Source organism: Somniosus microcephalus, chromosome 3 (assembly GCF_052327205.1).
Source record: "Somniosus microcephalus isolate GS21.2 chromosome 3, FLI_Smic_1.0, whole genome shotgun sequence".
NCBI lineage: Eukaryota > Metazoa > Chordata > Chondrichthyes > Squaliformes > Somniosidae > Somniosus > Somniosus microcephalus.
In genome coordinates this window covers 319029756-319055574 of record NC_140989.1, presented here as the reverse complement: position 1 = coordinate 319055574, position 25819 = coordinate 319029756, and the positions used below count along the sequence as shown (strand labels likewise).

Here is a 25819-nt window from a genome sequence, read left to right as displayed (position 1 = left end):
TCAATGCGATCCCCTCTCATTCTTCTAAACTCCAGCGAATATAAGCCTAATTGACCCAATCTCCCCTCATGCGTCATTCCTGCCATCCCAGGTATCAGTCTGGTGAATCTTGGCTGCACTCCCCATGGCAAGAACATCCTTCCTCAGATAAGGTGACCAAAACTGCACACAATACTGAAGGTGTGGTCTCACCAAGGCCCTGTACAACTGCAGCAAGACTTCCTTGCTCCTGTACTCATCCTCTCGCTATGAAGACCAACATACCATTTGCCGCCTTAACCGCCTGCTGCACCTGCGACTGGTGCACAAGGACACCCAGGTCTGGTTGCACTTCCCCTTTTCCCAATCTATTGCCGTTCAGATAATAATCTGTCTTCCTGTTTTTGCCACCGAAGTGGATAACCTCGCATTTATTCACATTGGGCAGATGCATGGCAAATGCAGTATAATCACCCAACCTGTCCAAATCGTACTGGAGTTTCTCTGCATCCTCCTCACAGCACACACGCCCACCCAGCTTTGTGTCGTCTGCAAACTTGGAGATATTACATCTAGTTCCCTCATTGTGAATAGCTGGGGTCCTAGCACCACCCCACTAGTCACTGCCTGCCACTTGGAAAAAGACCCATTTATTCCAACTCTCTGCTTCCTGTCTGCCAACCAGTTTTCTATCCAAGACTGTGGAGGAGGAATTCCTGGAGTGTATATGGGATGGTTTCCTGGACCAAGATGTCGAGGAACTAACTAGAGATCAGGCCATCTTAGACTGGGTATTATGTAATGAGAAAGGATTAATTAGCAATCTTGTTGTGCGAGGCCCCTTCATTAAAATGGAGTGTGTTCTGGACTTATTACATGCAGATAGCACCCTCTAGTGGTAGTTAGTGTATAGCGGTGTTAGTATACTGCAATAGGTCATTTGACCTTGTTTCTGTTTGACCCCGGAAGTAGTATTCCAGGAAGAACCTGGCAGAAATCACAGAAATCACAGAAACCCCACAGTGCAGATAGAGGCCATTTCGGCCCATCGAGCCTGCACCGACACATATCCCACCCGATCCCCGTATCCCCTACACCAACACATATCCCACCCTATCCCCGTAACCCCATGTATTTAATCCCCCTAACACTAAGGGTCAATTTATCATAGCCAATCAACCTAACCCGCACATCTTTGGACCGTGGGGGGAAACCGGAGCACCCGGAGGAAACCCACGCAAACACGGGGAGAATGTGCAAACTCCACACACAGTCACCCGAGGCCGGATTCGAACCCGGGTCCCTGGTGCTGTGAGGCAACAGTGCTAACCACTATGCCACCTTTATGGCCTCTATCTGCACTGTGGGGTTTCTGTGATTTCTGCCAGGTTCTTCCTGGAATACTACTTCCGGGGTCAAACAGAAACAAGGTCAAATGACCTATTGCAGTATACTAACACCGCTATACACTAACTACCACTAGAGGGTGCTATCTGCATGTAATAAGTCCAGAACACACTCCATTTTAATGAAGTTATGGAGAATCTGACATGAGGGATTCTCAATCCTGTGCCATCTCATCTTATATGCTAGCCAGGACGCAATGTCTGTGAGTATCTTTGTTTGTTAACATGATAGCAACTTTGTCAGTGTAGTATTTGATAATACTTTGTTTATAAGAAGTTATTAGTTGTTAGCTGCAGAAGTTTAGCTCAAGTGCTATTTCGTTATACAATTAGTCTATTCTGTTGTTATAAATATGTTTATATCTTATGTAACATCTAATGTATAGTACTCAGTTCTATGTACAAAACATACTTTGTCTTTGTTTACAGTTTCACAAATTTATTCAAGTAAAGCTTCAAAACAGCAAACCCGCTTGTTGAGGAATTATTTGAATGAGTGTTTAGCTGGCTGGATAACTAGATAGGAGCACGTCTAGCAAGACCAGTACAGAGAGTGAAGTAGTTGACTCAGACTAGGGTCCTGAATTTAAATAAAGGAAACTACGATGGTATGAGGCACGAGTTGGCTAGTTTGGATTGGGGAACGTTACTTAAAGGGTTGACAGTGGATAGGCAATGGCAAACATTTAAAGATCGCATGGATGAACTACAGAATTTGTTCATCCCTGTTTGGCATAAAAATAAAACAGAAAAGGTGACTCAACCGTGGCTAACAAGGGAAATTAGGGATAGCATAAGATCCAAGGAGAGGACATATAATTTGGCCAGAAAAAGCAGCAAACCTGAGGATTGGGAGCAGTTTAGGATTCAGCAAAGGAGGACAAAGGGATTAATTAAGAGGGGGAAAATAGATTGAGAGAAAGCTTGCAGGGAACATAAAAACTGACTGTAAAAGCTTCGATATATATGTGGAGAAAAAGATTGGTGAAGTCAAGCGTAGGTCCCTTGCAGTCAAAATCAGGGGAATTTATAATGGGGAACAAAGAAATGGCAGACCAATTAAATACATACTTTGGTTCTGTCTTCACGAAGGAGGACACCAATAACCTCCCAGAGATGTCAGGGAACATAAGGCCTAATGAGAGGGAGGAACTGAATGAAATCAGTATTTGTAGGGAAATGGGGTTAGGGAAATTGACTGGATTGAAAGCCGATAAATCCCCAGGGCCTGATAATCTACATCCTATGGTACTTAAGGAAGTGGCCCTAGAAATAGTAGATGCATTGCTGGTCATCTTCCAAAATTCTATAGACTCGAACAGTTCCCATGGATTGGAGGATAGCTAATGTAACCCCACTATTTAAGAAGGGTGGTAGAGAGAAAAATGGGAATTATAGACCAGTAAGCTGGACATCGGTAGTGGGGAAAATGCTAGAGTCCATTATAAAAGATGTAATAGCAGCGCACTTGGAAAACAGTGACCGGATCGGCACTGTTTTCCAAGTGCTCTGCTATTACATCCTTTATAATGGACTCTAGCATTTTCCCCACTACCGATGTCAGGCTTACCGGTCTGTAATTCCCCGTTTTCTCTCTACCACCTTTTTTGAATAGTGGAAAGTGGGTTCAGCATCTGGGTGCCAGATGGGTGCACTGGTGCAACCAAACTAAATAGTACCATTATGAGGCCATCCCGGGCAGCAGTGTGTGCCACTGCTGGTGCCATGTCCACATCAAGTTTCTCCTCCTCCTTTGAAGAGGCTCTGTGCTCTGCACCTTGCTCCTCCTGCAGTTCCAATCCTCACTGCGTTATCAATCTGGAGACCCTGGCTGGTGCGTATTGAAGGGCTCCTCCAGATCTGTGCAGGCATTTGAAGCACATCTTCAGCATCCCGATTGCTTAACATATCTTGTCGTCATCTGGCTTTGATTGTACCGCTCTTCGGTCTCATTGTTTGGTGGTCTCAAGGGTGTCATCAGCCACGTCTTCATTGGATAGCCCTTGCCTCCAAGCAGCCAGCCGGTAAGTCTGGTTCGAAGAGCTGAGGGAGGGTGGACTGGCGCAGGATGAATGAATCATGGCAGCTCCCTGGGAATCTGGCACACACCTGCATGACTATCTTTTTGTGGTTGCGGGTGAGCTGCACGTTGATGGAGTGGACGCCCTTATGGTTCACCAACACTCCTGGGTGATGTGCGGGTGCCTTGATGGCCACATATGCAGTGGGAAGCCAGCCAGAGCCACAAACTCAAGCACCCGCTCATTCCGACTGGCTTCATAGGTGGCAAATGTACATAACTGCCTGCCCTGGCAAACATGGCATTTGTGGGTGGCCGGCTGCGAAATCCTGCAAATACCTCCTGCAGTACCCGGGAAGGAGCCTGAGGTAAAGAAGTTGAGGGTGGTCACTTTGACAGCCACTGGTAACTCATGTCCACTTGGCAGCAGGTCTTGTTCAAGCAGGCGACAAATGTCTGCCCCACAATCTGACGTGATAGCCTGAGGCACTGGTGTTCAGCCATGTCTAGGAAGTTGATCCTCTGCCTATATACCCTGTGCTGGGGGTATTACCTCCTGCGAGATGCACTCCTGTGCTCATCCCCTCCTGTGGAGCAGCAGGTTGGTGCGGAGAAGGCTGGTGCTGTTGCTGCTGGTGGTCATCTGAGGTCGAAGGTGAAACAGCATGTGTGGCACCCATGCTGATCTGATATATGACTGACGTAAAGTGCAATCCTCCAATGTAATGAGAGTGAACTCCAAAGTTTGTAGAAATCACCTGCAAAGTACTGAAAGCAAACTCTCAGAACAAGTGCTGTGAGCAAAAGCTTTTCCCTTGGGCAAGGAAGCAGGTGTGAGGTCTCCGTACTTATGGGATTATATGCCTGTCATTTGTTGAGCCCCCTCAATAGCCGCTGTACTTTCGCCTTGCTTTCACTGGTGAGGTCCAGGAGGCCCGGGCAACCTACAAGCACACAGTTAAACTTGAAAACCCATGTAAAAAAGGCTCTTAATACCCGCTTAACTAGCTTTAAATTGGTAACCCGCCTCTCCCGAGGTGATTTCTCACGCAGCCAAATGTGCTCAAGTTAAATGCGGAAGCCGGCGGGATGAAGTCGGTGTCCCGACGCGCTGTCAATTTCAGCGCATTTAACCAACCACCCACCCACTCCCAAACCCACTCATTCTTTCCTGTTAAAATTCCAGCCTTTGTGTCAGATGAATAGAGGGGAAAGTAGGCAGGCAGTACATTGCTTTTAAGGCAAGCAATGTTGTGGTCTGGGACTTGTTTAGCACAAGTTAATTAAATATTTTTATACAAAGCAAAAAATATATATATTTTCATGAAATTACATGTGCAGAATTTCTGTGGAAAAATAGGCAATACAGTGGAATCCTAATGCAGTGATTTGACTAGTAGACCAAATGATTACTATAACTGACTGACTGATTAGTATATTTATTGATATATAGTGATCCCGGATGTATATTCCTGATTCCATGAGTCACCATGTATATATCACATTTAAAAAAAACAGTTGATTAGATAGTTGCTCAGCCCCTCCTCACTGACTTGCTGATGAGAATCTTAGTCATTTGTTTTGTTCCAAGGGCAGTTAGCAGTCATGCTATTATCCATTCATTTGCTAGATCATGCACGTATTCAGTATTAAACCTGAGACAACAGTGAGGAACTGTAACTAAAGTGGTCACTACAAATGATTGAAATAATGTAGTATCAGGTGGGTTGTGGTTTTCAAAAGCAGATTTGGATCCTTATACAGTAACAACAACTTGTTTTATATAGCACCTTTTTAATGTAGCAAAACATCCCAAGGCACTTTACAGGAGTGTTATCGAACAAAGTTTGACACCGAGCCACAGAAGGAGATACTAGGACAGGCTTGGTCAAAGAGGTAGGTTTTAAGGAGCGCCTTAAAAGAGGAAAGAGATAGCGGCTTAAGGAGGAAATTCCAGAGCTTGGGTCCTATACAGCTGAAGGCACGGCTGCCAATGGTGGATGTGCAAGAGGCCAGAATTGGAGGAGCGCAGAGATCTCTGAAGGTTGTAGGGTTGGAGGAGGTTAGAGGTAGGGAGGGGCAAGGCCGTGGAGTGATTTGAAAATAAGGATGAGAATTTTAAAATTGAGGTGTTGCTTAACCGGGTGCCGATGTAGGTCAGAAGGCTCGGAGTGATAGGTGCGTGTGGGATAGGATATGGACAGCAGGGTTTTGGATGTGCTGAAGTTCGCTGAGGATGAAGAATGGGAAGCTGAACAGCAGAGCATAGAAATAGCTGAGTCTGGAGGTAACCAAGATGGGGATGAGAGTTTCAACAGCAACTGGGATAAGGCAGGGCGGAGGAAAGTGATGCTAAATAGGTGAAAGTAGACAGTTTTTGTGATGGAGAGGATAAGAGAAGCTTAACTCTGAGTTGAATAGGATTACAAGGTTGCGAACAGTCTGGTTCAATCCGAGAAAGTGGCTGGTGGGGAGTGGAACCAAGTGAGGATAGCCCCCTTAGCTGGACAGTGGAGGAGGATGGTGTGGTCGTCTGTCTGTCTTAAAATTTGTTCATGAGAACAATGTTCTCAAAGGCTGCAGAGAGATTGAGAAGGTTGAGCATGGAAAATGCACCACCATCACAATGGATGTCATTTGTGACTGCAATTAGGACCAATTCCTCCTTAAAACCTTCCTCCTTTTATAAACAACCTCTTTGACCAAACTTTTGGTCACTGCTCGCAATTATCATTTCCTTTGTCTCTGTGTTCATTTTTGTCTGATTATTCCTCTGAAGTGCCGAGGGATAGTTTTCTTTCTTAATGGCACGATCTAAATGCAATGATGTTGTTGTTTTAGTGCTGTGGCAGGATGGAAACCTGATTGGAAAGATTCAAACATGATGGGCATCGATTTGGGAGGTGACAATATGTTGCAAGGATACAGGGATCGAGGATAGGTTTGATTGTGGCGGGTGATGACGGCAGTTTTGGAAGGGAAGAGAATAGTATCTAGCATGAGGAACAGGAAGGGAAGGTGGATGGTCAGCAGTTTTAGTGGGAATGGGGTCAAGGGAGCAGGAGGTGGGTCTCGTGGGCAAGCTGAACGTGGAGAGGACATAATGAGATAGGAGAGAAACTAAAGAAGGACACTGGATTAGGAGTGAACCTGGGGGAGGTTTGGTGTGATGGGCAAGCGGAATGGGAAGAGACAGCAGAGGCAGTAAAACAGATGGCCTCAATCCTAGTGACAATATCAAACTGACCATATCTAGGCTAAAGAGACTGTAGTGCCAGCCTTGGCTCAGTGGTAGCACTCGCGCATCTGAGTCAGAAGGTCATCGGTTCAAGGCCAACTCTAGGGACTTGAGCACGTAATGCAGTACTGAGGAGTGCCGGTGCTGTTGGACGAGACGTTAAACCAAGGCCTGTCTGCCCTCATAGGTGAATGTAGAAGATTCTATGGCACTATTTGAAGAAAAACACGGGAGTTCTTCGGTGTCCTGGCCAATATTTATCCCTCAACCAACATCACTAAAACAGATTATCTGGTTATGTATTTTAGTGCTGTTTGTGGGAGCTTGCTGCACATAAATTGTCTGCTGTGTTTCTCTACATTACAACAGTGACTACACGTCAAAAAGTACTTCATTGGCAGTAAAGCGCTTTGGCACATCTCGAGGTCGTGAAAGGCACTATATAACGCAAGACCTTTCTTTTCGTTTGGTCATGGTGGTTGAAAATGGTGCTGGCATGACAACTGAAAATATTAACTGCTTAGTGAGCCACCCTGAAAATTGAACAAAGTAATTTGCAAGCAAGCTTGTTCATGCATTTTTCTGTTTGTGGAGTAATATTATACAGTATAGCTGTTCAGATCAACGTGCTCGTTAATGGCATTGCTTAATTTATAACAAAATACTGATGTCAACATGACTGTACTGATTGAGCAGCTGCTGCAAAATAAATGTGCAAGCCACTGAGTTTGCCTCTTGACAAATGCATAACCTTTCTCTACCTGATGGACATTTGATTTATTTTGTTATTGACCTGAAGACAAATTATGTTGGCAACTGAAGTACTGAACGAGCAAATCAGAATCCCTGCTTGCAGGGTTCACGGGAAGACTGCATCTGCATGCTTTAGAAATTGAGCCCCAGGAAAACTAATGTTTGTCACCTTTTATTTTTATTGTGGGTTTTTAATCAATGGACATTGCTGCTCCTTTTTAGCTGTACTGGTTTTGTGCTGTGTCTGTGAACAGCATAGTGGGAGAAGCATTTCAAGTAAGAGCTGATTAGCGCCGAGGGAGCCGTTTATGATGGAGGCAGTGCAGCAGTACTGTATCGTGTTTTTGATTCTTTAATCCCTGATACCAGATGTGATGCTCGGCACTGCTGCTGATAATATGACATTGATCTAGTGCATGCATATGTTGGCGGTTACTGCACTGGTGTAAAACTAACAAAGCAGGGAACAGCAGCTCTGCAGCACATTATGTGAATGATTTTCATTACTCAAAGGAAATAAGCGTGACGGATATAAAATGAAACAGGTAACTTTTTTTTTTGCTTTAATATCCTTGAGACCCCTGCTGCTGCAGCAGTAGAAGTAATATTAAAATTTGTTAAAATGTATGAGGAAGAAAATGCATGGCAGACCACTTAGAATCCTAAAGCTTTTAGAGCAATCTAGTCTGGTTATAACCTCTTAAATAGTAAATATCAAGACTTTCTGGTGTCTTCGAGCAATATTATTAGAAACTGTCTTTTGGTACAATAGTTGTGTTGATGCATTAAGTACTTGTTATAATTTGTTTTACAGATTTAATTTCCAAAGGTAAATGCTGCATTTTGAGTTATAGTCTGGAAAATTAACTTTCCTGAGCAATGAATGTTTCCTTGTAGCTTTCAAAACATGTATGCTTTCTGTTCTATGTCTTGAACCCGGACTGTGTCTGTCTCATTTAACAAAGCACGAAAGAGTGAGAAGATTAAATCTGTATTTTGTTCCAGGCCCGGTAAACCTCCGATCTGCATTGCTTGTGAAACGTGGTTAAAATGAGGATGCATTCATAATGCTGCACTGTAATGTTCAGCACCTTATACTGTACTCAGTCCTGTGAGTGTTCCTCTATCCTGGAAGCACATGCAGTATTTCATAGCTGAGGGCTGAATATTTTAGAATTAAATTTTGGAATCCATTGAAAGTACAATTTTTATGTTTATTCAAATAGTTTAGGGAAATAATTATGTTGGTTTATGAATGCTGCTGCAGTCTTTTGCTTGGACGTGAAAAAAGGGGTTGAATTTCTTGGAATTTTTTTGAACAAAAAGTTGACTGAAATTCATGTTTCAGTTTTGTTCTGTGCCTTCCAGGCTTGTGTTGGAAGGATAACATTTTTTATAAAGCAGCGAAATGAGGGTGGTATTCAGCCTAGTTTCAATAGAAATGGTTTGTGCAGCCTGAGAGAAATGCTTGCTGGTTTCTTGTTTCAGTGCATTTTAGTCAAAGTTCAGTCTCTAGGATAATTTTCGCTAACCAGGCTTCAACTTTTCTTTAACAAATCTTCATTTCCTATCTTGGTCATTGATGTTTCTTTGGTGTTAATTGTTTTTTGCTTGTGCTGAAACCGCTTATCCACATAGGAGCATGATGACTAAGCAACGTTTAACGTCTTGAGCCATGGAATCTTGAATTGTTTGGACTGTTTTCTTCTGTACCACCAGTTCCAAACTTGCTTTTGCCCCAGAATACATTTTTTTTTATATAGCTGTCATACTTGACTTTTCATGATGCTTTGACATCCCTCTAATGAAAAATTCAATGTTAATATATTTTGTTTGAAGAAATATAGAGGGATGCCTCAAAGGTTATGCCGACGGGTGGGAGGAGGCTTGTGTGGAGCATAAACGCTGGCATCGACCAGTTGGGCCAAATGGCTTGTTTGTGTGTTGTGCATTCTATGTAAAAACCAAATGTAATTCTCTGAATTGTGCCATGTGGAGCAAGAACAGGTCTTGGATTTGTGCTCTGTTGGTGGCGGTGTGAGTGGTGTGATACCAAGAAATGCAGTTGCCCCATTCAGAAGCCAAGCCAGTTCCTTATATCAGTGAATTCATGCTGTGATGCTATTAGCATCATAAATTAAGCACCCCTAACACATTGAACCAGCTTACTGCTTTTAGTAGGCCACAGAAAGAGCCAGGTGTTCCAATGGCAGAATGCCCTTCCATGAGACTGGGACGAATGGGTGTTTCATCACGATTCAAATCAAGTAAATACATTTTAATATGAGAGGGCCAATTACTTCAGATTTGGTTTACTTGAACGTCTGTTGTTGAATTGGGTGCAAACAGCACCCTGTATGTGTGGTTGGAAATGGCATTCTGTAGTCAACACGATTCAAAAAGGGTCGTTAATGTGGTGATACATTGTTAATCGCAAAGCCGTTGGGTTAATCTCGCCAGAAACACTTCCTGATGACAGCTGTATAATAAGCAGCCCTTTGACCCTGGAAGATTGTCTTCAAACGGGGGGTGCGAGGGGGTAAAAGCAATGTCCAGGACACCAACCTTTGAACCCCACTGTGAGTCACAGCTATATTTGTTTGTATACATATTGTTTTGATTGACTTTGTTCTAGGGGTCATAAATACACGATAGTCACAAATAAACCCAATAAGGAATTTCGGAGAAACTTTACTCAGAGTGGTGTGAATGTGAAACTTGCTGCCACATGGAATAGTTGAGGTGAATAACATAGATACATTTAAAGGGAAGCTAGATTAAGTGAGGGAGAAAGGAATAGAAGGACGATAGTTTTGAAAAAGGGTTAGACCCGAAACGTCGACTCTATTTTCTCTCCACGGATGTTGCCTGGCCTGCTGAGTTTTTCCAGCATTTTCTGTTGTTATTTAAGGAATAGAAGGATCTATGCCTCTATAAAGTCAAGGATCCCCTATGCTTTTTTTAACAACCTTCTCAATTTGTCGTGCCACCTTCAAAGATTTGTGTATGTGAACCCCCAGGAATCTCAGTTCCTGCACCCCCTTTAAAATGCTACCATTTAGTTGATACTGCCTCTCGTCATTTTTCCTTCCAAAATGCATCACCTCACACTTCGCTGCATGAAATTTCGTTTCCCATGTGTCTATCCATTTCAGCAGTCTGCCTATGTTCTCCTGAAATCTGCTACTGTCCTCTTAACTGTTTACTACATTTCAAAGCAATGTGTCATCTGCAAACCTTGAAATTATGCCTCCTGTATCCAAAGGAGTAGTGGACCTCGCTCGCACTCTCTCACGCTCTCACTCACTTTCACTCTCACACACACTAATTAATATATTAATGGAATTTATTTTTCCTCAAAGGCAATTCATGAGCCTGTTTCTGCAATTGCTAAATATGACACATCTGTTGTGTTGAGAAGTGAATGATTCCTTTTAGTTATGAACACAATGAGATAAAAAGCATAGATACAGGCAGCCAGTCAAGTTTTTGAAAACTGAATTCAACGAGTATAGTCAGGTCCAGCAAAGACTGCAAGGCCAGTCAGGTTTCAAATAGAAATAGCATGAGGGGAGTAGTTAGAAGTTATTTTGTTTAAAGTCAAGTAAGACAACCCACTGATGTGTGTTCATTACTTTCTATTATTACGCAAAGACAAATTGTACTGATTGGAATAAGTACATATGATCATAACTGTTGCTCTGTATGTTCGTGCACAGAGGTAAAACACCTTAATGATTTGCATTAGACCAGTGTTTCTCAGTTTATCTTCAAAGAGAATGAAGAAACACATGTGCAAAAGTTAAAATCATAATGGGGTTATTATGGTTATACCTTAAATTAGCCTTTTGTGTAGTTTTATATTGGTGGGCAGCAGAGCCACACCTTTTAAATGTAAGATGGCAGACCTCTTACACGAGTGACTAGCACTGTTGTACCTGAGAGAATATCTATCGTAGGACCCTCAATTTGTGATAGCCCCTATTTTTATAATGGTGTCTCCTCTGACTTGCCATGAGCAATGCCACGTGATTGAAATTGCCTTTGGTGTATTCCTACTGTATGTCAAATACAGAATTATAGATTATGACAAAATTGCATCCCTTCCCTGTTCTTTGAGGGAAGTGGCTGGTAACTGCCCTGCACCTATCTCTGATACTGCAGCCTACATTTGAAACTCCTCGTTGTGGGCAACAGATCTAAAACCTTTTGCTCCATGGCAAGGAGATTTTTCCTCCTTACGGTAATTAATTTGTGTTGGAAAACATTTGGTTCAAACTGCACAAATGGTGAGGATCACTTTACGTAGGAACAGTGTTTTTTTAAAAAGAGAAATCCTACTTTGCACCAAGATAAGATGTAGTTTTGGCAGGTAGTGCATTTCAAATGTTTCAAATCACAAGTGGGGTTTCCAGGTATGATTGAATATATTGTGGATAAACTGGGTTCAGGGTTTTAGATAGGTTAATATTTCAATGATTGACTTGACTTAGCTACGTTTGAATAGAATACCTTGGGAAGAGCAAAATGGAATTTTAAAGAGAGTCGTTTTTTTGTTTTACAGGCGGAGCTTTCTGGATCCTCTCCATTGCCCTTCAGGAAACTGAGTAATCCTGACCTCACCTGTTCATCTGGAAAAGTCTCTAAACTCCAGCATCAGTTTAATGAAGATGATGTCAAACTTCGAAGAGGGAGCTTTGGTGGTGCATTGGGAGGTGAAGAGTTGACTTATTTCTTATTTATTGTCAATGGAAGATTTTAGCGTTGTGGATATTCAAATAAGTAGACCATGAACAGGAGTCTTGATTCTGAGGGATAACTTGAGGGTGCTATTTCTCAAAAGTTTGCCGGTAATTTAATATTTAAACTCTGGTATCAATCAATCCAATGGAAAGGAAGAGTAGCAAGGATGAAAATTACATAAATTCTCCTTAAGGTAGTCAAGTATGTTTCATGACTGTAGCAAACTTTTTGGGAGGTTTGGTGTCTGATGTCAACCAGATTTCAACTCCTACTGATTTTTAAAACATTATGTACTGGACACAGAATGTTTTGATATTTAAATTTTCAGTAGTACCTGTACCATCATAATAGCTAATCCTTTTGTGTGAACCATCACATCCTCATGATATGCAGCATGCTGAATGTCCAAAAATGCTGAGCAATGCCATGTAACATTGTTTTTTTTAAATTCTATATATAATGTTTGTTATACTTTTTAATGGTATTTTCTTTTTAAAATGGGAGCAACTTTAAGCCTACAACCTAATGTGAGATTCGTGTGACTTGTAAACTGCTCAGATTTCATCTTTGTTCTTCACCTATTGACATCCTATTTCAGTATTTTCACTTTACCCTCCTTCCTTCTCTTCCCTGTTGGACTATAACCTGGTGTTGTGTGACTTCTTACATTTGTCCACCCCAGTCCAACACCGGCATCTCCACACCATCTCTTCCCACAACTGAGAGTGAGCCAGAAACCTGTCCCATTCAGGTCTGACCAGTTCTGGCGAAAGGTCACCAACCTGGAACATTAACTCTCTCTTCGCAGATCCTGCCTGACCTGCTGAGTACATCAGGCATTTTCTGTTTTTATTCAGAGTTCCAGCATTCCGCAGTATTTTGCTTTTGTGAATCTGTTTCAGTCCTTGTATTCGGCAGTTCTTAGGGCAACAAACGCAGCCTAGAGTGATTTTAAATGCTGATTCTTTGTGGGGAAGTATCTGATCTTGGCTCCTAATGACATATTTGATATTGGGATTCACTGCGGCAAAATTAATGTTAAACCACTTTTTGGAATGCCTATATATTAGACATGCATATCAACCTCAAACTACCAAAAGCTTCTCTAAAATGGCCCTGATTATAGGACAATGATGTGGGGGGAAAAAAATTAAATTTCAGTGGAACTTAAGATGGAGGTTTGCCCAACATTGTTTTATTTGAAGGGGGGGGGGGGGTGGGAAAACAAAAGTACGCAAAAACCCGAGGTGGGGATGGGGAGATGAGACAAGTATTGAAGGCACAAGATTTATGTTTTGGGATGGGGGCCTGGGTCTGGGACATGAATTTGATACTAGTTGTTTTTATCCCCCCATTATTTTGGAGTCTAATGTAATTCAGCAAGCCAAAATAATTTATTCGGGTTAGATATTTAAAATGTAGTAGTGGTACATACTTCAATACTAATCTACACAGTCCAAGTCCTTCTAATAAACCTTAACATAAGCAATATGCAGGCAATTAGCATTTTGGACCCAAGTGTCCAAATGGTCAGATGATCTCGACCAAAGCTACCTTAAATGCTGTTGTACAACTTTCACTACTAGTAATGTGACTGCTGCCCAGGGTAACACTCCTGATTTTGTTTCCTTCCTCCCTTTTTCTATGTGGAACTGCTTGGCCTCTACTTGTGGACAAGACTGAGATAGAGCTTATACCCACAGATGTACTTTGTCATTATAAACCCATGTTCCGTCCCTCCACAGCACAGCAGATTGGTGTTCCAACATGCAGTTCTACCACCTAAACATTAAAAAAATTTGAACAGCATTTGGTGTAAAGAATAGAAGTAGTATCTTCAGAAATAGCATGTTGCCAAGTACCTTATAGACTAGAAAGGACTGTGTTTATAGCAAAATAACAACAGAAAATGCTGGAAAAACTCAGCAGACCAGGCAACATCCATGGAGAGAAATTAGAGTCGACGTTTCGGGTCTAACCCTTTTTCAAAACTGGAAAGGAAATGAAATAGATCGAAGGCAGGGCTGGGAGAGAACAAAAGAAGTAAAGAGACATTAAGAGGTATTCAAAACCAGACGAGATGGTGATAGGACTAGTGGAGACAAAAGACGGCTCAGATTAGGTGTGAAATGTTCTGGCAGGATGAGAGACAGCTGCCGTGTGGGAGAGAGGAAAAAAAAGGAAAGCGGGGGGGGGGGGTGGAAGGGAAAAACCAAAACAAGGGGGTGGATAAAAAATATATAAGTAAAAATGTAATCGGGGCCGAGGTTATGATCTGAAATTGTTGAACTCGATATTGAGTCCAGAAGGCTGCAAAGTGCCTAATCGGAAGATGAGGTGCTGTTCCTCGAGTTTACGTTGAGCTTCCGTGGAACAATGCAAGAGGCCAAGGACGGTGAGGTCCGAGTGGGAATGGAGCGGTGAATTAAAATGACAGGCAACCGGAAGCTTGGGGGCACCCTAACGGACTGAACGGAGGTGTTCCGCAAAGCGGTCACCCAATCTGCGTTTGGTCTCCCCAATGTAGAGGAGACCGCATCGTGAGCAGCGAATACAGTATACTAGATTGCAAGAAGTAAAAGTAAATCGCTGCTTCACCTGGAAGGGGTGTTTGGGGCCCTGGACAGTGGGAAGGGGGGAGGTACAGGGGCAGGTGTTACATCTCCTGCGCTTGCACGGGAAGGTGCAAGGTTAAGGGGTGCTGGGGGTGATAGAGGAGTGGACTAGGGTGTCTCGGAGGGAGCGGTCCCTACGGAATGCTGAAATGGGAGGGGAGGGGAAGATGCGTTTGGTGGTGGGATCACGTTGGAGGTAGCGGAAATGGCGGAGGATGATCCGTTGAATGTGGAGGCTGGTGGGGTGAAAGGTGAGGACGAGGGGAACCCTATCGTGGTTCCGGGAGGGAGGGGCAGGGGTGAGGGCAGAAGTGCGGGAGATAGAACGGACACGGTCGAGGGCCGTGTCAACCACGGTAGAGGGGAATCCTCGGTTGAGGAAAAAGGAAGACATGTCGGAAGCACTGGTGTGGAAGGTGGCATCGTCTGAGCAGATGCGGCGGAGACGGAGAAACTGGGAGAATGGAATGGAGTCCTTACAGGAGGTGGGGTGGGAGGAAGTGTAGTCCAGGTAGCTGTGGGAGTCAGTGGGCTTGTAGTGAATATTGGTCAATAACCTATCCCCGTTATTTCGGATTTCCAGCATCTGCAATATTTTGCTATCGTACTGTGTTTATAGCAACTGAGTTACAATGTGTTCAGAAGCAGATACTGTATATACCGTTTGGAACAGGGATTCACGTACTAAGACAGAAGCAGGTATACTTTTGAGCAATTATGAACAAGTTCAGCATGAAAAGTGCTCTGAAAAGCTTGAAAGAGACGGTCTATGAAAAGACTGTTGCAGGGTTCTCAATACTTAGAATCCTTACATGCAGGCTGTAGATGTTTGACCATAACATTTGTTACTCCAATTTTATAACACAGCCTTGCCTTTTCCTTTACCACAATTTGGTCTCCATTTTGGATGAAATATTCATAGGCCTTATGATTTCCTTATTATTTTCGCAGTCACTGATTAGTCCTGCTTTTAAATGCTTTATGCAGCAATCTTGTGCTGTGGCCCTCCTTCCTCCCAGATTTTGCTATAGTTTAATGAAAACAAAATAGAGAAATAATCTGGTATTTCTTCTTCAAATTTTCCTCGCTATGTTTATGAGCAGATCATCGTGGGTCATAAAATGTTTTTAAACTGCAGTTTTAGCTCCCCAGTTAGCTCTGATTTGATGCAGTGCCACACAGAATAACAATGCCTCAGGTTCCTAGCCTGTGCTGAATTAGCTGACTTCTGTCATGCCGGCCTGAGTTTGCCGTGGTAGTGAGGAGGGTAAAAAATAAACAGATGGCACTGCAGGCCACCATCCCCACTGGAAAGTGTACATGCATGGATGTGTGAACACAATTGGGCTCGGCTGTGATACTCCCACAGTCAAATAGCCTGCCAACACTTGCTGTCTAGGCTCAATGATAAGAGTGGCTTCTTGGGCACTGGCTGGCACCCATGGAATTGTACCAGCATGAGTCAGTACCTTGAGAAGAGGGAATGTTGCTATTTGGGCTGCTCCCAGCTCTGTTTATGTTCATAGCAACAAGGCAGCTTCTATTGGCAGGCCTGTATCTCCTATGATCTGTGCGTAGGTTAGTGGATTGCGCAAGTAACAACGGCCCTTTTCTCGATCCATACTGGAAAGGTGTATGAGATGCCCACCATTTTCTACTGATTGTTGTGATCGGTGGAAAAACATCACACTGGCAGTATATATATTTTAGGCTAAACTACAAATTGTATTTATAGTCATATGAAATTTTAATAGAGAAAATTAATTGGCAGATAAAAGAGTAATTCAATTCTTAACTCTCACTGATACTTTGTTATTTTGGTCTCAGGAAAGTATTTCAGAATTGTTAGAATCCTTTTAACTTGATCTTGGATAGACAAAATAATATAGACAATTTGGATCCACAGAATTCCACCTCGCCACATTAATGTAGTTCTGGTTAGGCCCAGTGAACTAAATATGGCTGGAGCCTTACTGTATTACCAGCCTGAGGCACCCCTGGATGCAGAACTGTCAATCAAGATATATCAAAGGCACAATGGTGGAGAGATACTGCACTGCATGTTAATAACACTGATATCCAAGGCCTGGGTCTTATCCAGGAATTTCTAATGCTGACACTGTGCGTCCGGACAGGTTTTGCTATGTTTGATGGCTCCGCCATTAGAGGGAGAGAAATGCGGTACCTTAGCGCTTCCTGTTATCGCCTCCGGGGTGATGATAACAGGGCGCTAATGACTTAACGGGCACGGCGAAATGAGCGACTTCTGCTAAATTGGCCGAGAGGTTTGCAGCGGCAGAAACACTTTGCGTCACGATCTCCTGCGCAAAGATCATGACGTCATTGCCGTGCGTAGTGCCCTGGACCTGAACTTCGGTTCCCCCCCCCCCCCCCCCCCAGCATCGACAGTTTCAGGAGGCGTTGTTCGTGAGGCCGGGAGCTTCGGAGGTGCAAATAAAAGGGGATGTTGGAATGCTTCAGGTGATTTTTTCCGATTGCTCCTGGGCCGCGATCGATCAGCCTGGCACTCTGCTGGAGTGCATGGGACTAATTGGGCCGGATCGCGGCTGCCGTCGGGGACCAGCGAACTGGTCCCAATGCAGAGTCTGCAGTGATGGCCCTTCTTTTAAGGGCGGGAAGGAGCCTCTGATCTCGGCAGCGCTGCCCCACCTGCGTCCTTCAGCGTTTTAGAAGGAAGTGGAGTGCTTGATTTAGCGCTCCACTTCCTTCCTGGAGCGCAAACACCGAATTTTGAAAAAGCTGGGTATCATTGGGGCGCTAAGTTCCCCAGCTTTCAAAAGTTAGCGCCCCAAATGGGGCGATACTTAATTTCTCCCTCCGAGTCTTTGCGCTTGTATTCTTTGACTGGAATCCACAAATAGATTAATTTATAGATGTCCAAAATTTCACAACAGGAGAGAATTTCTGTTGCAACTTAACATGTAGTGACAGACTTTAAACACACTAGCAGATCTCCCATGATTTTAATCATGTTGCATCAGAGAATATTCTCTTGTATAAGCAGGTATTATGCCATGTAATATGGTGTTGTCAGATCCTATGATTTATGGTAACGCAGTGTCAAATTCCTGCTTTATTACATGGCATTCTGGGAATTTTACCATTTTGAGAATCAAATTCTGTGGTTGTCCATTTTTCTGTGAAAAGTAAGTGAGTGGTCTTGCTGATTATTGCATATTCCTTTACCGATGTATTTAAATTTGATCTCTTTTTCAAATCTCTCGGTACATGGGAGGAGGCTAGGCAACTTTGCTTGGAGGTGAGTATGTAGAGTTTAGTAGCAGTGCAGTTGGAGGTATTGGTTGTGGTGTTCAGCAGCAATTATGGCGCTTTCATAATGATGGGGAATGGTTGTGGTGAATGGCTGCAGTTCTGAGGGGCAATTTGGGATAGAATTTCAGGGTCTGACAGTATTGTGGAGGAGGCATGTCAGGGTGTGGCCAGACCTGAGTATGACAGCACTGCAGGTGGAAGTTTTGGGGTCTAGGAGCATTTGGAGGAGATCCTAGGGTCTGTCAACACTAGAGGGTGAACGATCCCGCAGTATGATAGGACTGAGGAGAATACTACAGTCTGGAGCACTGAGGGGATCCTAGGGTGTGTAAGAACTGAGGGGGTTCCTGGTGCCTGGTGGCACTGGGGAGGGTATGTAGGCATCAGGCTGCACAGGAGGTGAGCGGGGGAAATTCTTCGTCTGATAATAGGAAATATCAGTGTTTGCGAGCAAGGGGGGTGGGCATTGGGTCAAGCACAGGGTGTGTGAGAAGTAGCGAATATCTAGGGTGAGGGCATCCTTTAATTCGTTGGTGCACGGGGAGGGGGGAGTAGAAAGCAAGGTCTGGGAGTACTGGAGATAGGGATTCCACGGGTTTGGGGGGGGGTCCTGGGGGGTCCTAGAATATTGGGAGATTTCATGAAGCCTGAGAGCACTAGGATGGCAGCCCCAAGATTTGACTGAAGGTTGGGTCTGGAATCTGGCAGTATTGGGGATGGGTAGGCCCAAGAAAATGCACCCCAACCAATCCACCATTCCTGTCATTGGGGCCCCCAGCCTTGCTCCTATTGATTTTCCTATCCCTCCATCATTGCACTAGACCTTTCTTGCTCCTCCTTCATCTTCTCCCCCACCCCCTACCTCCTTACCTTTTTAAACCCTAATGCAATGGCGTGTTAGCTCCCTACTGTACCTTCTGCTTCACCACAGTATCTTGTGTCCACGCAACCTCTCCCTATTGTGCCTCACCAAAATCCTGCCTCTAATTTACACCAGCCTTCCCAATCCATCGCATTCTCTTTTTTCCTTATTTCTGTTTGTCCCCACATTCATCTCTGCATGCACCCCCCCCCCCCCCCTGCCTGATGCCTGTGTGACCCTAAATAACAACACAAAATGCTGGAAAAACTCAGCAGGCCAGGCAACATCCGTGGAGAGAGAAATAGAAATAGAGTCAACGTTTCAGGTCGAAACCCTTTGTCGAGACTGAAAAAGCACAGGAAATGAAACAGATTAAAAGACCAGTTTGGGGGCTGGGAGAGAACAAAAGAGAAGTGAAGAGACATTAAGAGGTATTCAAAACGAGACGAGATGGTGATAGGACTAGTGGAGAGACAAAAGACGGCTCTAGATTAGGTGTGAAATGCGCTGGCAGAATGGGAGACAGCTGCCATGTGGGAGAGAAAAGAAGGGGGGGAGGGCTAAAACAAAGGTGTGGATAAAAAAATATAAGTAAAAATGTAATGGGGCCGAGGTTATGATCTGAAATTGTTGAACTCGATATTGAGTCCGGAAGGCTGTAAAGTGCCTAATCGGAAGATGAGGTGCTGTTCCTCGAGCTTACGCTGAGCTTCCGGGGAACAATGCAAGAGCCCGAGTACGGTGCGGTCTGAGTGGAAATGGGGCGGTGAATTAAAATGACAGGCGACCGGGAGCTCGGGGTCACCCTTATGGACTGAACGGAGGTGTTCCGCAAAGCAGTCACCCAATCTGCGTTTGGTCTCCCCAATGTAGAGGAGACCACATCGTGTGCAGCGAATACAGTTTACTAGATTGCAAGAAGTACAAGTAAATCGCTGTTTCACCTGGAAGGGGTGTTTGGGGCCCTGGACAGTGGGAAAGGGGGAGGTATAAGGGCAGGTGTTGCGTCTCCTGCGCTTGCACAGGAAGGTGTCGGGTGAAGGGGAATAGGTGGCCCTGTTTGTGTTTTACTCCCTTGTCATCCATACCAGGCTGATTGATTCTTGAAAGGGATGCTTGCCCATACGCTTGCTGTCAGAACTAAGTCAGTTAATTGGCGTTACAATTTTGAAAGCGCTCATTGCATCTTTGAATAGTGCCATGGAATCTTTTACATCAACCTGAATAGGCAGATGGAGCTTCAATTTAACATCTCATCCGAGAGACGGCACCTCTGACAATACAGTGTAGATTATGTGCTCAAATCATGTAGCGAGGCTTAAATTCATAACATTCTGACTTGGGCGGGAGTGCTACATCTGAGCCAAACTGACATTATGCGACAACAGAATGTTTTTGATATCTTGACTTCAGCACTTGATGATGCAGTGATCTATTTTCCAGCTGGGTTTTTGGTTTATGTTTTTTAAAATTATTTGCATTAAGCACTGAAGTGCAGTTAATTTCCCTATGTAAGCTGTCAAAGCATAAGCTGTTGCCAGCAGTTTAACTGGAAATGTGGAAGAGAAAGAGATTTAAACCGTATCTTGGTTTTGAGTTAGAGTACAGTATTTTAAAATGTACAACAACATTCTATGTATTTTCAGGGCATTTACAGCGAATGTGAATTATCTTTGTCAAGTCTAAATGGTGATTGATTTTGTGCTGGAAAAGTGCATTTGCTTTCCTCTTTCCTGGGGGAGGGAAAAAACCCAACAGAAATCCTTTCCCCCTTGTATCTTAAGCTCCACCTGCATATAGCTGGGAGCTGTGATCCTATCTTCAGTGCTCCTCTCTATTTGGAGAACGCGGTTAAAACTCCACTTGTCATCTCGCCCTGGGGGAGTTATTTTCTAGTTTGATGAACTGAAAAACAAAGCGATTTGTTAGCTTGCAATTTGTATGTTTCAGTTTCTTGTCTCCGTCCTTGGCTTGCTTTCCCTCCATATCTGATCCATTGGTAGCTTTCACTGCTTCAAGGATTAGCTCTTCGTACCAAAAGTAATATTTTTTTCTGTTCAGGGTTAACAGAAAAGGAAAAGCTATGGAAGTAATTTCAGTATAAAGTACTTGTTCATTTGTGCAGAAGAAAAATTGGCATATTTCCAATCTGCTTTGGGAGATCTTCAACATTTTCTTGTTGCACAGGGTCTTTGTTGTCATTTGGGGCAGCTTCAAAGAGTTGGTTATGGGGCTACCTTGCATGCATCAATGACGAGCTGATTTACATGGAAGTTGGTGCTGCAGGCTGAGATTATTCAAGTTAGTGCTGCTGTGAAACCTTGGAATGGTCTGCCTGCCCTTTACCTTTTCTGTAGGGTTATAGTATGTGTATTAGTTGATTTGCCTTGACACTACTCGGAACAAAATTTAAGAACCACCTTTAGTATTGAGCAGGCCTCAGCAGCCAACACTTCTGACTCTTATTAATCTCTTCTTGGGCAGTCCCTCAGAACCGAGGATGACTTGCTTCCACACTAAAAATGAGTTCTCAGGTGACTGAGTCCCATGCGGGACCTACAGTCTCTGTCACAGGTGGGGCAGACAGTGGTTGAAGGGGTGCTTGGGTTGACGTGCGCTCCTTCCGCTGTTTGTGCTTGGCTTCCGCTTGCTCCCAGCGAAGAGACTCGAGGTGTTCGGCGCCTTCCCGGATGCTTTTCCTCCACTTTGAGGTCTTGGCCCAGGGATTTCCAGGTGTCGGTGGAGAGTTGCATTTTTTTCAAGGAAGCTTTGAGGGTGTCCTTGAAGCGTTTCCTCTGCCCACCTGGGGCTCTCTTGCCGCGCCGGAGCTCCGAGTAGAGCGCTTGAGGTCCTTTATTAATCTAAGTCTCTCATTGGTCAGAATACTTATGGATTTCCTTCTAAATCCAGTCCCAGACTCCTGCAGGCTGAGATGCCTCAGATTGCCCTGTAGCTCATAATTGAACTTTTAGTTAGAAACGACACTTTAAATATTTAGTTACTTTAATTAGCTTCAACTTGCAGTTGTATCTTTTAGTTCAGTTCTCTCTGAATTGTAACAGTGGTATTGTGGCAATTTTAGAGGTGGGTAGACTTTGTCAGGGGTAAAATTTATTTTCTGGGGGCATGCCCCTCTCCTAGAAAAATTAGATTTTTCAGTTCATGTATATGTAAATATTTTATGGTGCGTATACTATTTCATGATATGCAAAAACACGCAAAACAGGATCTTTGGCTTATGGTTATTTTTTGTGTTCTGGAGTCTGGTGTCTGCTAACCATATTGGGCACATCACCTGTAAAACCGTTAAAACGTGAAGGTATTATGAACGGTGATCTGAAATAAAACATTAAAAATTAAGATTCAGAAGTGATTTTGCATGGTGTATAGTGGGGACATTGATGGAGTTAGTTTTAATATTCTGGAGTACAGGGTATATTCAGGATGAATCCAGCAGTCTAATAGTTTCAGGTTTTTGCAAATTGCAGTTGGATGTACCTATTCCGTAGGCATTGGAAAACCTAATTTTGTTACCCATTAGGAATCAACTGGTGAATACATAGTATTAATCACTTTTTTATTTATATTAACTGATATTAAATTTTGCATAGAAATATAAAATATTACAGTATCTGTTCAAGAGCCCTGAGTTTAGCAATGTTTTGAAATGCTGAGCCTTTTCACCAAAGGTCTATCTGTATTTTCAGAGTAGTTAGAGTAATCCTTTTTTAACTGAGCCTTCAGCCTTGTGGTTCTGTTCTCTTCATCTTTGAATATAATATCAATGATTGTAGCGGCAGAACACTTATCAGGCTCCAGAAACATGGCAAATGCACTATAATGTGGATAAATGTGAGGTGATCCACTTTGGTGGCAAAAACAGGAAGGCAGATTATTATTTGAATGGCAATAGATTGGGAGAAGGGGAAGTGCAAAGAGACCTGGGTGTTCTTGTGCACCAGTCGCTGAAGGTAAGCATGCAGGTGCAGCAGGCGGTTAAGAAGGCAAATGGTATGTTGGCCTTCATAGCGAGAGGGTTTGAGTACAGGAACAAGGATGTCTTGCTACAGTTGTACAGGACCTTGGTGAGACCACACCTTGAGTACTGTGTGCAGTTTTGGTCGCCTTACCTGAGGAAGGACGTTCTTGCCATGGAAGGAGTGCAGCGAAGATTCACCAGGCTGATACCTGGGATGGCAGGAATGATGTACGAGGCGAGATTGTGTCGATTGGGCTTATACTCACTGGAGTTTAGAAGATTGAGAGGGGATCTCATCGAAACCTATAAAATTTTGTCAGGCCTGGACAGACTAGATGCAGGAAGGATGTTTCTGATGGCCGGGGAGTCCAGAACCAGGGGTCATAGTCTAAGGATAAGGGGTAAGCCATTTACGACTGAAATGAGGAGGAATTTCTTCACCCAGAGAGTGGTGAACCTGTGGAATTCTCTGCCACAGAGGGCGGTGGTGATGCGCCATCAATTACTCAAAAGACTGAAGTTGAGCGAGTAACAATCAGGCTTTTATTAACTAAAGAATGAAGGTCTTGTCTCGAGTGGTCGACCCGTCCAGAATACTAAGGGACTGGGAGGTAGTCACTTATATACCTGGAATAGTGGGAGGAGTCAGCCGAGGCATGTCCAGACCTGTACCTAGTGGAATACACATACAGACACAGACAGGTATGACAGTGGTTTACCACAGGTGGAAGCCAGTTCATTAAATATATTCAAGAAAGAGTTGGATATATTTCGTAAGGCTAAAGGGATCAAGGGATATGGGGAGAAGGCAGGGACAGGGTACTGAATTTGGATGATCAGCCATGATCTCATTTAATGGCGGAGCAGGCTCGAAGGGCCGAATGGCCTACTCCTGCTCCTATCTTCTATGTTTCTATGTAACCATAATCTTATAATGGTGACCGAGTCATTCCCATCAGGCTAGAAAGCTAAAATCCAATTCTATAGCAAAGGCTGTGTGGTGGAGACATGTTGTGGAATGTACACCCAGCTGATGTGACGACATGCTCTTTGCTGCACAGTTTCACCTTGTTATGTGTGCTCCCTCCCATTGCTGGATGTGTCCCTTTACTCCTAGCCTCCAGCTTCTCCTCCACATGTAACAGCAGCTCTCCAGTAGTTATCCAACCCAGGTCCAGTACCTCCCATCAACCCAATTTGTGTCTGCTATCTTCCTGCATGTCTGGGTTTTAAAAAGGTACAAGATGCTAAATTAGTAAAGGAACACATGTCCAGCGGCAAACAATGAGAGTGATATATAAGCGATATTATGTATATGTAAAGAGTCGGAGGCAAATGGAAAGATGCAGACCCAGTGGCAAAATGTATGGGGTGGGGGTGGGGGTGTGCGAGCAGGCAGTAAAGTAGAGCCAGGACTAGAGTGCAAGACAATTGGATACTAGGTTATAGGTAGCTAGAGACATTTTATTCCCCTGTGAGGAACACTATGAGACATGTATATCAATGCACAGAGTGTAAAATGTAGTTGTCTTTCTTGGCTTTGTTGTTCTCCTGTATTAAGTTTCATATTTTCCAAACCAGGTAAACACTTGCTAGCACTTTCCAGTGGCAGTGGATCGTCGTCATGTCAGGTGTCTGGAGAATCCTCCAACTTGGTGCGAATGAGGAATCAGGCTTTGGGGCAGTCGGCTCCTTCCCTCACGGCCGGCATGGTAAGTCCAGATTACTTCTTACAGTGGCATTGAACAATAACTTCAATGTTGAGGTTACACAACTTGTGTGCGTTGCAGGATTTTTTTCTTCTAATTAACAAAATGAAACAATGCCAATTTCAGTCTTATTTAGGGCCTGCAATTAAGGATGATAAGTATGTTTGAAAAGGTTTATTGTAGGTGCACTCTCTACTTGGACTTAGATTGATGCTCATGTGTTATTTTTTGAGGTGAATTGTACAAGTTGCGTTGGTTTTCTGGGGGAAACATTTATAAGCATTACCTTTACATGACGAATCAGAGTAATTTTCCGTGGTTGTGCTGGTATTCCAGACCTAATCACGGAAACTGTTGTATTTAACCAGTAAATAAAGAAATATATGAGGATAAGACTCTGCTGGTCTTGCCCTCAAGCAGTTATGAAAAGTACTGAGCCCAATACATAATTTAAGGAGAGGAACTGAATTGAGGTCATGGTTTTTAAACTTAAATTGTGAACCTGGTATGAGAGATTGAGAATCAGAACCTCAATAGATGTTTGATATGTAAATATCTGGAATATGAATTGTTTGCTATGGGGGGAGGGGGGGTTGATTCCCACCTGTAGAATGTGTCTGTTCTGATATGCACAACACGAGGACAAAATTAAAGTGTGTGTGTGTGTGTAAAAGCTTTTAAGCTTTAAGAGGAACCATCTTCTCGAAGAGGAAAAATTAAATGGTGTTTTCAGGATAATTATAATTTGGGAAGAACTGTAGATGAAAATGTTCGAAGTCAAGCCATGTAGCTTTAATGGGGGTGTTGATGGAAATTTACATATGCAATTGCAAAAAAAAGGGGGAGGGGGAAAGTTAGACTTTGGATTTGGACTTCTGAAGCTTGTTTTTGTCAGATTTAACAAATATTTTAGTTTGTTGTGATCTCTTTGTAACCCAAAATCGACGGATGAAAATCTAGGGAAGAGGAAAAGTATTTCTAATGGTTAAAGATGGCATACAAACAAATAATCTACAGCTGATGGAACAAAATAATCTTTGGAGCTCAAAAAAATAAGAAAAGGGTATTTGTCCCACCAAAACTCATCCCTCTACTACCCTAAATGACTCTCTTACTGCTTATATACACATCTGTTAACTGGCCAGGATCTGGTGTTTGGCAAAAATTGAAATTCCCCAGTTGTCTTAATATTGTAGTTGAATCACTCCATATATACAATGG

At 43.4% G+C, this 25819-nt stretch overlaps 1 protein-coding gene across 5 annotated transcripts in view; it reads left to right on the top strand.

Annotated features, from left to right (window-relative positions):
* The window catches only part of mast2 (microtubule associated serine/threonine kinase 2), a 518017-nt gene that overhangs the window by 13603 nt on the left and 478595 nt on the right, over positions 1–25819 (top strand). For all 5 annotated transcript variants that reach the window (XM_085983018.1, XM_085983016.1, XM_085983015.1 and 2 more), the window contains exons 2-3: positions 11961–12111; positions 24471–24601. In XM_085983018.1, the coding sequence (XP_085839144.1) occupies positions 11961–12111; positions 24471–24601 (282 nt within the window). The remainder of the gene's footprint in view (positions 1–11960; positions 12112–24470; positions 24602–25819) is intronic.